Source organism: Mesocricetus auratus, unplaced genomic scaffold (assembly GCF_017639785.1).
Source record: "Mesocricetus auratus isolate SY011 unplaced genomic scaffold, BCM_Maur_2.0 Super-Scaffold_100003, whole genome shotgun sequence".
Taxonomy (NCBI): domain Eukaryota; kingdom Metazoa; phylum Chordata; class Mammalia; order Rodentia; family Cricetidae; genus Mesocricetus; species Mesocricetus auratus.
The window spans coordinates 58,400,928-58,413,163 of record NW_024429188.1 but is presented as its reverse complement, the minus strand read 5'-3'; the positions used below and the strand labels follow the sequence as shown (position 1 = coordinate 58,413,163).

At 41.8% G+C, this 12,236-nt stretch overlaps 1 protein-coding gene across 1 annotated transcript; it reads right to left on the bottom strand.

The window, feature by feature from the left end:
* Positions 1–876: 876 nt before the first annotated feature.
* On the bottom strand, positions 877–2,190 carry LOC121139775 (dachshund homolog 2-like). The gene is made up of 2 exons (XM_040743762.1): positions 1,769–2,190; positions 877–1,292 (listed from the first exon to the last, which is right to left on the bottom strand). Exons 1-2 carry the CDS (start codon positions 1,866–1,868, stop codon positions 877–879), a joined length of 516 nt encoding a protein of 171 aa, XP_040599696.1. The 5' UTR covers positions 1,869–2,190.
* Positions 2,191–12,236: the final 10,046 nt, after the last annotated feature.

The window sequence follows — 12,236 nt, the reverse complement described above, 5'->3', positions numbered from 1 at the left end:
TCTCAAAAAACAAAAACAAAAAAGCCTACTAAGTTCTACACCAAGACCCAGCCTTGTCTTAGTCCCAGCATTTCATGCCCCAGATTAACCTCTGCAGGTGGCCCAAAAGGGAGGATTCCAGGAAAATGGCATCTGTCCTCGCCGTTGTTTTTTTTTTTTAAATTGGACTCATCTACTTTACCATGCTCCAGGGAGCTTTGCACAGCAGGCATGAGCATATGTCCTTACTAAAGGCACTTCTACAAGAGAGCGCGTGCACACAGGCGCGCGCGCGCACACACACACACACACACACACACACACACACACACACACACCTCCACCATCACAGCACACATTCCATACACTCTCACAACAAACATACAGGATGGGGATCGAATCGCCCTCTGGGATGGATTCTAGATTTCCGTCCCTCTGCATCCCCTAAAAACTGTTTTCTCAGTTGCCAGCTTAGGAGCCCAGGTTACAGCTCAGCTAGCCTCCAACCCCATCCCCAAGGAAGCCCTTGGTGTCTGTGTTCAGAAGAAAAACTATCCGACCCGTTTGGCCACAAAAAGAGCAGGAAAGAAAATCAAATAAAGGAAATAACTACCACAAGCAGCCAAAAAGCCATGCAAGATATAGGTGAAAGGCTGTGAAGTTTGAGTGGAGGATTGCAGCTTAAGTTTGTGCGGGACTCTTTCGAACTGGAACCCTTCCACTGAGCACAGCCTGGAAAGGACTGCCAAGTAGTGAGTCCTTCTAATTCTCTTTACCATGCCGATAACAGTGCAAAGAAGGAGGACTCAGTCTCCATAGACAAAGTTGGTTGAGGGTGATAAGACATGCAGAAGAGAGCAAAGGGGTAAGAAGCGAGAGAGTCAAGAAACGATTGTCTCACCTGGCGTTTGTGCAATCTGTGAACAAAGTTTCGAAGTCTTTCCTGGTGATGAGCTTGCAGCGGTTCACTCCGGGCTGGATGGCCCCCAGCCCGCGAAGGATTCGAACTTGCTCCACAGTACACACTACGGGGGATATGTCCAGTCTCTTCAGTTTAGTGTACACCGTGTGCAACCCTCCCACCAGGTGCTTGAGGAAAAGATCAAAGACTTGCGGCAGGCAGATCAGTTCCTGGCCGTCCATCAGGAATGAAGCCACCTTCACTCCGTGCATGTCGACCATCCGGCACTCGTTCGTGTTGCTGTTGCTGCTGCCACTGTTGCCACCACCAATGCCGCCACCCCCGACACTGCCGCTGTGGTTATTGGCCATGAAACTGTTGATCAGATTAGGGGTTAGACGCGGGGGCTCTCCTGCGGACGAATACAGAGGTTCAGTCCGGAATAAACCCCCCCGGGACGCCGGCGCTGCTGGAAGTTGCAGAGATCACCGGAGGTGCAGAGACAGCCATGGTCACTCTGTCTGGAGCCTGGCTCTTAGGGACCTCTCTTTCTCGCCCTGAGTCCTCTAGGTCCCCTCGCACTCACTCCACTGAATCGGTATCTCTCTCTCTCTCTCTCTCTCTCTCTCCCTCTCTTTCTCAGGCGTTCCCACTCTCAGAACAGTTTGCAAGTCTGAAGCAGGCTGGCGGCCGCTCCAGCTCATCCAGCACTCCACGCACAGTGAGCAGCCTCGACCCGCGGCGGCCCTAGAGCCCACCCCCCACCACACCCCCTCCCGAGACTGGCAGCGCCCCCCAGCCAATGGGCCCCACCCCCTCAGCGCCCGCGTGCGCCGAATGGCTGCCGCCGGCGAGGGGTGGAGACTCCCCCCGCCAGCCTCTGTCTACCTGAGGCGGTGAGGGGCTTTCGGTGAATGGAGGTGGAGCGCGAGAAGGAGGCGGTGTCTTGCCTTCGCCAGGCGCCTGGCCGGCAGAGTCCGATTGTCATGCAGAGAGGTCTTGGAGGGAGACTAGGCTGCCAACCATTCTTTTCAGAAGTGGAGGATTGTTGGGGCCCCAAGCGGGACTCGGGGCTCCTTCACCCCATACCCCCAGCCATCCCGCACCGGGTTCAGTGGAGGCCAGTGACTTAGCTCTAATTCCACGTGCACATTTCTCCCAAACTCAGGGGACCGAAGAGATGGCTCCGCTGAACGTCCCCAAGAGTCCGGTGAATTCACCAGCGAGCGTCCCAGCCTTCCTCCCAGCCGCCTAGCTCACTGACTGGAATTTCTTTCTTATGCAGCGCACACAGGAGCGCTCCCGAGAGTTCTCGCACTCTCACCAGAGTTGCCCGGCTACTACTCGAGGGCGTTCAGGAAGCGCGGTGGGGAGCCTCTGTGGCACAGGGGAAGATTGTTTTACAGCACTTCCGCCACTGTCCCAAAGCAGACGAGGGTTCTGTTTTTGTTTTGTGCTTGTGTGTGTGCGTGCGTGTGCGCGCGCGCGCGTATGTGCCCAGGACGTGTGTGCCCCCAGCGTGTGTGTGTGTGTGTGTGTGTGTGTGTGTATGTGTGTGTGTGTGTGTTTGTCTGACCAGGCAGAACAGGCACACGCTCACGCCATACCTTAGTCTTGAAATCCTCTTGCCATAACGTTACATAATGACTCAAAACTGTGTATAGTTTATAGATAGCGTTTTTCTCCCTCACTGACAGGGTCAGAAGACCAAGGACTGGCCCAGGCATCCCAAAGGCTCTATATCCTAAATGGTAGCTCTTCTTCCCCTACCTATCAAATGCCCAGCACTTACTCCAAGAATACACAGGGAACAAAATGTCTGAGTAGGGATCATACCTGAGGAAAAGCATTATCATTTCCATACTACTTATCAAGGTTAAGTAACCTTGTCCAAGTGGATTTAATTCCTTGTCAAAGTTTGATTGAAGTGGTAGGTATTCACTTTGCCATCCTCTCCTGGAGAAGCTGCTGTTAAATTCAGGCTTCATTTGTTTACAAAAGCTACCACCAACATAGCTAAATAACTTCCCTGATACACTTCCAGAACATAAATACTTTTAGAAACTTGCTGAGTTTTATTAATGCTAGTTGTACTTAGCAGTATCAAAGAAGGGGAGTGGGTGTGTTCCTTTTCCTCACTTCCTAAGTCAAAAATGCCCTAGGTAGGCAGCTTGTATTACAAATGTCCTTTTGAATCTCTTCAGAGTGTTCTATTTCAAATTGAATAAGGTCAAAATGTGAAGAAATAGTGATGATAGTGGCTTTTGGAATACAGGAATAAGCAACTCTGACATAATAGTTTAGAATACATTCAATCACAAATCATTTTAAAAGCATGAAATTGTTTTTGCTCACTTGCTACAGTCTTGGAAGGGAAATGAGAAGATATGAGGGCATTGAGAAATAGAGCAGAGGCAAACAAAGGCTTAAACAATATGTAGTGATTTGCAAAGACAATATAACAGCATTGACATATTAGGATTTATTAATTGTTCCCTTTAAAAAATCATATCTGTGCAAGAGGCGATTTAACAGAATATCTATTAAAAAGATGTGGTGAAGCAACTTACCTCTGGTGATGTTGCAATAAAAAATTTCCAGGAGAATAAAGTTAATAAAAAGTTTGATTTGAGAAAACTCTAAATACCCTGATGATCCTAAGGTCAAGCAGTTCCCTGTTATATGGTTGCAACTATATTACACACACACACACACACACACACACACACACACACACACACGAGCTTGAATAGAACTGCAAAATATCCAGAACTATTTGAAGGGACTGGTTTTTAGAACAGATATTTAAGCACATTCCAAGGTAATGAAGTTATGTGAAACCCACAGAGAATCTCTGTAGCTGTTACCGCCCCCCCCCACACGTATACTATCTATTCCCAGGAAACTGGCTGCATAATGATTATCTATACTGTGCCCCTTTTCCTCTTTCAATTACAAGATTGTATTGAAGATGAATTCTAAGGAAGGCAAAGGTGGAAAAAAACGGGTCATTGGAACAAAAGGAATTTGTTGGGACTGGAGAGATAGCTCAGCAGTTAAGAGCACTGGCTGCTCTTCCAAAAGACCCAATTCCCAGCGTCCACATTGCAGCTCATAGCTGTCTTCAACTCCAGTTCTAGAGGATCCAACATCCTCATGCAGACATACATGAAGGCAAAACTCCAATGCACATGAAATAAAAGTAAATAAGTTCTTTTTTAAAATAAAGAAAAGAATTTGTCAAAACCAAAAAAAATTAACTTGCTAAAAATGAGAAGCTTAAAAGAAAAATGATTATTTTCTAACTGAAATACAAAAAGGTGAACTTTTAAAGTACTCATAAAATATGCTGTGTTGATATTCATGGGAGACCTTCCTTTTCCTGAGCAGAAACAAAGGAGTAGATTGGGTGTGGAAACAGAGAGGGGTTGGGGAAAGAACTGAGAGGAGAGAAGGAAAGGGAAACTGATGTTGGGATGTAAAATAAATACATTTATAAAAAACAGGCATTTTTCCATCCTTTAATCTAATATATCCTATATTACACTGTCTATTACACCTAGATAGTGTAATATAGGATATATTAGATTAAAGGAGTAATAGTGTAGTATAGAGTATCACATATTAAAAGATTTAATTTAAATTTAAATTTACTCTTTAAATTTAAATTCCATTTACACTTCACAATGTGTATTTTTCCCTTTAAAACTTTTTTTTGACTATTCAGATTGAAGCCATTTGAACTGCATTTTGAATCCTACCAGTACTAAATGTGGTTTTATTCATTTTGCTGACTCCCGGTAGAATTCCCTGGAGCATCCACTCCAAACTTTACAAGCCACAGTTACTTCTACTCCCATGAGTTGCTGCTTTCCACTTCTGTAGGCCTTTACCACAAAGAAATTGAGAGGTTTTCAAGCCTCCCTTCCCTCTTCTGAAACAGTTTTTTCCTTCATGTCTCTGATCTACCCATACTCTCTGTGTACCTCAGAAAATATAAGATGTCCTCCACTACCTTCCTTGACATTTTTGACCCTTTTGTATCCCTCAGGACACAAATCAATTTTATTCCCTAGTCTAGTCTCTTTTGTATCTGCAGTGTATCCCTCTCTGCTTCTTCTTCCTCTTTTTATTATTAAAAGAAATCACAAGACTTTGAATAAAAGAAAACAAAAACAGTTTCTAAACCTTAAGCAATAAATCTCAGTGTTGTTCCCAGGCCCGTTGGCATCGGTTTCATCTGGGTGTTTGACACAAATATAAACTGTTTACCCATACTCCAGATCTACTAAAACAGAATCTCTAAAAGATGAGGCCCAGAAATTTGAGTTTTAACAAAACCTATAGATGATTCTGATAAAGGCAAAATATTGAGATCCACTTGTACTCACACAGTTTCTTCAAACTTTTTGAAAATCTCAGCTGCTTACAATTGTCTCCCTTTTCAATCCACTGTTGCCCTTACCTTTTCGCAAGTTAATTCTTAATAGCATGCAGCTGAAATTACTATACTAGACGTGATCGCTGTCCTGCTAAACAACAATGCAAATTTGTTTTTCTAAACCTTTGTACTTTAATGTTCTGGATCGTTCTCCACTGTACATTTTAAATGGTATTATTTGTTTTATCTTCTGAGATTCTAATATAATTACGTCATTCCCCTTTCCCGTTCTTCCCTCCAAACCATCCCTTTTACCTATTTTTGCTGTCTTCAAATTGTGATTGTGATTAAGACCCTATCTCTTGGCTTTCTGGCGTTAAAATCACCAAATATTTCTCTTCGATACACCTTGTCCACTTCCATGTGCTTGTTCTTGACACTGAAAATGTAAAACTCCTGATGTGTATCATTACTGATCATAATTTCACCAGTTGTCTGCATCTTCAACACCAGAAACCTAATGGACTTCCCCAAATCTTATCTCTAGCTTTCTCAAAATTCTCCTACAAAATAGAATGTCTCCATGGCTGGAGAACACTCACTGCCCTGTTAGAGGACTGAAGTTAGTTCTCAGCACTTGTGAAAGCCTGCAACTCCACTTACCGGAGATCTGATGGCCTCTCAGGGCAGCCATATATCCCTGCACTTACGTAGTTTGAATGTAACTGGCCTCCATAATCTAGTAGGGAGTGGCACTATTGGGAGGTGTGACTTTGCCTGAGTGGGTATGACTTTGTTGGAGGAAGTGTGTCACTATGGGGGCAGGCTTTCAGGTGCCTTTTGCTCAAGCTTCACTCAGTGTGACATTCAAAGCATTTCTTGTTACCTTCAAGATGCAGGACTCACAGCCACTTCTCCAGCACCATGTCTGCCTGCATGCTGCCATGGTCCACCATGCTCCCTGCCATGATGATAATAAACTGAACCTCAGAACTGTAAGCCACCTCCTCCATTAAATGCTTTCCTTTGTAAGAGCTGCCACGGTCATGGTGTCACTTCATAACAATAGAAATCCTAGTTAAGACAATAGTTGGTACTAAAGACCATGTTTTTGTTTGGAAGAATTTGGACTCTGGTACTGTGGTTAGGAAAGCAGTGGGATGCTTTGAAGCACTGCTTAATGGGTCATACTAGCAGGAGCACGCAACACAGTAGTGTTGATAATGATTTGAACTGTGGGAATCTAGAGATTTCACAGAAGAATGTTAATATGTTCCCTAGAGGTCATTCTTGTGATATTTTGGTGAAGAATGTTGTGTGGTATTTTGATTGTGCTCTAACAAATAAAGTTTGCTTGGAGTCTGAGGGCAGGGCTAGCCACTAGCTTAGACAGGAAGTAGTAAACCGGGATTAGAGAGAATCTAGGCCCTTTTGGACAGGTGCCCCATAGAGAGAGGTAGGAAGCAACTGGTGGCTGCTCCCTGTTCACTGATCATTCAGGTTCTTACCCCAATATATGACTTCCGATTTTTATTGATAAAAATTAATTAAATTAATGCTTCAGATTGTGGCTATCATTTGCCCTTCTCCAAAAATTCTGCCTGAGGCCATAGGAAATCTCAAAACTGCCTAGTATAGACTCTGTACTGTGGTTATTGGTGGTAACTCTAATGAAGACATATAACGAAAAGGAGCAAGCTGAACAAATAAAAATACAGCATGTGCAGACAGATTGAGAAAAGGAGCACAACGAAGTGAAACAGAGCTAAATCCTGTGTCCAAGGAGATAAATAATTTAAGAAATCAAATAAACAGAGTGGTGACCTCAGGGCAAGATCCCACCCAGATAAATTTCCAATTTGTGACAAGGAACTAAAGAAAAGCTTAAAGCCTAGTTTAGTGGCACAGGCCTTTAAGCCCAGCACTCTAAAGGCAGAGGCTGGCAGATCTCTGAGTTTAAATACAGCATGGTCTACAGAGCAAGTTCCAGGACAGTCAAATTTAGGCAGTGAAAGACAGAAAGCTAGTGAAAATGTAACTGAATTGGGGGGGGGGGCGCATGTTGCAACCCCTGCAAACAGCAAAACTTGGCAGCGTTAGCCACATAATACTGGCTTTAGAGTTAAAGATAGTACAAATGGGTTGTGGAATTTGCCTCCACACATAAGGAAACCCACTAAGTCCAAGTGTGTGTCCGGAGTGTCCAGGAATGGAGGCCTAGAAAGGGGATTTCATGAAGCTGTGGAGTTGAATCCTGCATTGCCTTGATGAAGCCAAGGTGTTAGAGATGCCAGTTATGGGATACCTGCCAAGGAGAGCTGAACAGGGAGTGTAACTAGCCCAAGAGAGGAAGAAGTGTGTTGTAGTCAACAAAGCTGTGTGGAGTTGGATATCTGAAAAGAATTTTAACATTAGACTTGGAGATGCAGAGCTTGGAGTTTGCCCAGCTGGTTTTTGGTCTCACTTTGGTTCAGTGTTTCCTCGCTATGTTTCCTTCCTTACATTTTGGAATGGCAATGTATATCCTGTGCTGTTAAATGTTGGACATATTTGATGTGCTTTTTGATTTTGATTTTACAGGGCATTACAGTAAAAAGGTTGTATGAATCTCAGGAGCGATGTGAACTTTGGTCTTTTAAACACTGATAGATTTTTAGAGTTGGACTAAATGCATTTGCATTATGCTATTGTTAGAAAGCTTATGGAAGCCAACAACTGGAATATGACCATTTGAATTTAACCAGTCCCCAAAATGACACTATTAGGAGGTGTGGCTTTGTTAGAGTGGGTATGGCTTGCTAGAGGAAGTGCTTCACTGTGGCAGTAGACTTCTATGTTTCCTATACTCAGGATGCTACCCAGTATCTCAGTTGACTTCCTGTTGCCTGAAAAATGAGGAACTTTCAGCTGCACCATGTCTGTCTGCACACCACCATGTTGCACCATTATGATAATGGACTGAACCTCTGAACTGTAAGCTGCCACCCCAATTAAATATTTTCCTCCATAAGAGTTACTGTGGTTATGATGACTCTTCACGACAATAGAAACCCGAACTAGGACAGTGCAGATATCCACACACCAATGAACATAGTTAATAAAAATCTTTTTATAAAACATGGGAAAAGAATAGAATGTGTCCAATGGTGTTATCTTGTGCTCATCCCAAATTCAAAATACCTAAAACCAAATTAATTATTCTAGCCCCTGTGAATCAGGTCTTTGTTTTTCATTTCTGTTAGCTACCCATCTGTCTAATCATCTATTGAATCAGTTTTGCCTTGGATTTGTGATTCCCTTGCCTTGACCTTCTTAGTAGTAAGACCACAGGTATATGCCTCTGTGTTTAACTTCATTTATCCTTTTGTCATATATGGATGTGTTTAGTGTACATACATATGTGTTTGGATGTGTATTGGTACACATGTGTATAGGGGTAAGTGTGAACTGGTGTGTATGTGGAAGCCAAGGTTAACATAGCATGCTGTCCTTAATTGCTGCCCACATTATATATGGAGAGGGGCTCTCTCAGTTGAACCCAGAGATCTACATTTCAGATAGTTGATATTACCAGCTTGTTGTGGCAACCCTGGTCTCTGTCTCCCAAGCACTAGGATTATAAGAGGGTCACCAGATGCACCTGTCATTTAAGTGAATACTGGAGAATCAAACCCTGATCTTGAATGTTGCACAAGTGCTTTTATCTGCTCTACCATCTCCACAGCCCTAATAATTTCATTTCCAGTAATTATACAAGTTTTCTTCATGTAGCTAGCTACCATAAATAGGTACTAGAATCTTCTGATTTTTCTCTAACAATTATGATTTCCATCAGCAATCACTCAGTTTCCCCTCCTACATCTCTCCATTTTCAATGTTACATTCTTTGCTCATCTGTTGTGTTTTTGTATCATTACAATAGTTATTTCTCAATCTTGATACTTTCAGTGCTTCATTTTCCAGTTTTGCAAAGGATACAAGATTAATTTATTTTTCTTTTTTACCCACATTTCTCTTTTCCCTTTCTTGTATTTTTTTCCAGACAAGATCTCCCAATATTTGTCAGGTGATTTGAGCTTCTATTCCTCCTGCCTCAGCCTGCCAGATACTAGGATTACAGGCACAAGCCACCATTCCAGACCACATTACTTGTTAACAAAATTTTGCTATAGTCTTTTTTAAAGCTTCATTGTTATTCCATTAGAATATCAGATAAATGTCTATTTCTACAGAACAAAGATACTTCTTTAATTTATCTCTTCATCATTTCCTCAAACAGTAACATGTTGATTGAACACAAAAAATGGATATCTATTTCATGATACTTAAATTTCTTACAGTGTTTTCAACCTGGTGCTAATCTTCAGGTCCACCATCTTTCTATATAGAATATATTATTCCACACTTCCTCATTTCTGTTTACCCAAAGCATTTTCATACTTTAAAACTAAATTCCAATCCAGTGTCATGAAATAGTATCTCATTCCTTTTATTCCTAGCCAGAAATGGGATCTCCTTTTTTTCTGAACTTTCATGGTAATTTTGATTTTTTTAAGCAAATAGAATTACATCTGAGAGCCTTAGGTCATGATTTAGAATGAGGTTAAACCAGATTAGGGATCATTTTTATATTAATCAGTATGATAATTTCAAGGGGCAACTACTATGCATGGCTTATAGTTGCTGTTCATACATGTTTCTTAAATGAATAAATAGTTTGTAATATCAATGACACCTCAATTTGCGTTAACCGATGGTTTTTAGAAATTCAAGATTTGTGGGAACCTTACATAAAGTATATTTTTGTTATTTTTTCCTAAAAGTAAATGCTAACTTCATGTATTTTTTTCACATTTTTTAAAATTTTATTTTCCAGATTAACTTTAGATAAGAAACGAGGTTGCTTTACAAGTCACTTCCAGGTCCCTCTCCCATTCCCTCCCCTTCTCCCGTGCCCTCCCCCCAACCCCCCCCCTTATCCCCTTGTTAAGAGAAGCTTTTTCTTTGCTAGCCGCTTTGGTTTATCCCCCGCCAGTCACCTGGGCTCTGCCGCGCCAGCCTGGTTCTAGATCCGCATGAGTCCCAAATAAACACACAGGAGGCTATATTAATTATGAAGCTGTTGGCCTTGCTTGTCGCTTACTGGCTAGCTCTGCCTTAAGTAATTACCCCATAATTGTTAATCTAAGTATGTTTCTTACCGGAGAATAGTTCCCGGCTTCTTACCCATATGGCGTCACATGTCGACTCTCTTGTCTTTCTCCTTCCCAGAGTTCTCCTGGACTCCTAGTCCCTCCTATCTAGGTTTCCTATAGGCTCAACAGTACTTTATTGACAAATGCACAGGACTTCCCCCAACATCTCCTCTTTTCTGTTTAAACAAAAAGAAAGGTCTTAACTTTGACATAGTCAAATCATATATAACAGAACAGTTATCAAGTAAGAATACAGTTGTAATATTTTGTCTATCAACATTTAGCAAGATTTAAAGAAAATATCATCCATCCCATCCTTGTGAGTCAAAAGTTCTATATGTATCTTTTATCATAACTAAGGAAAACTATAATTATAACTATCTGTCTTCAACTCCATCAAAGACCACAGAAGGATAATATATAAACACTAGGATTGACAGAGACATCTTACTGCCTGGACAGTCACCCGAAGTTCCTCTGTAACGTTGGGGCATCCATCTTCAGCCCATAGGCCACAATGTGTCTGGAACACTTCTCAGCAAAGCAGGAAATTTCAAACTGTCCATCTGCGTTGGCAGTCTGTCAGTCATTTTTCTTTGTCCTGCAGAAAGTCTCGTAGACTCTTCATCAAGCAGGAACCCTGTAAGACTGAGTTCAGTAGTCACTTTCCTGTGGGTCCTGCATGTCCAGATGATACAACAACAGTCAAACAATCTAGGCAAGAGCAGTTTCTTGCCCAAATGGCTAATCTTGCCATGTTGAAAGCAAACTCCATAACAAGTTTCTTCGATGCCCATCTTCCTCTCAGACGTAATTGGTGCTGCCAGGAGCAGACATTTCTCATTGTCAAGACAAACCCTAAACCATTTTAAATGCCATGTTCTGAAGGTCTTTGAGAGGTTTGAAGACTGTCCATCTCAAATATATTTCTGTATATCTAGAAACCTAACTTATGTGATCAAGAGGAGAAATATAAGCATCACAAAATTGACCTTGATTTTGTCTCAATAAATGAAAAACAATACCCATACCATCATTCCCTTTTTTACCATTAAAAGAAGATTGGCTGTAATCACTAGCCAATTATAAACAATCCCATTTAAATGAAAACAAAGATTTATAAACAAGATAGGAATCAGGACGTCGCTCATTCCAAACTGCTTCCTGCTGGAAGGGGGCGCTGTTCACACCATGGGGATCATGACAAAACTCAGAAACCTGTATAAGTCCTTATTTTCGTGGTCTGTAAAGCTGCATCATCTTAGCTGTCTCAATTGTTGGAACACCTGGTCCATTGCTTCCGGGGGTCTTGGTTCGTGAAACCACAGAAGTCTGGAAGAAATCCTCAGCTTTTTATGTTCTGTGGAAACATATATTAAAACTCCTTTTCCGAGTAACATATCCTTATACTTAAATTTTGAAGTCAAGGCATTTTTAAAAGATAGAAGTTGGATTAATTCAGCAGCATTTATAATCAAGTGTACTTTAGCAGCAGTTCCTTCCTGAGCAAGCAAAAAACTGAAAAACACAATAGTGTACAGTATCCAGACTCTCTGTGTATTTTCCATCTTTGTGTGGCTTATTTATTTATCTATTTTTATTATTACTCTATTTCTTTCACTTTTGTTTATTTTTCTCTGAGACAGGGTTTCTCTTCGGAAATCTGCCTGCCTCTGCCTCTGGGGCAATTCCTACCGGCGTGCGCCACCACAACGCCAGCTTTTGCATTTATTTACCACTTTGCCGTTTCATTTTCTCTCTCAATCTCACGTATATTTTT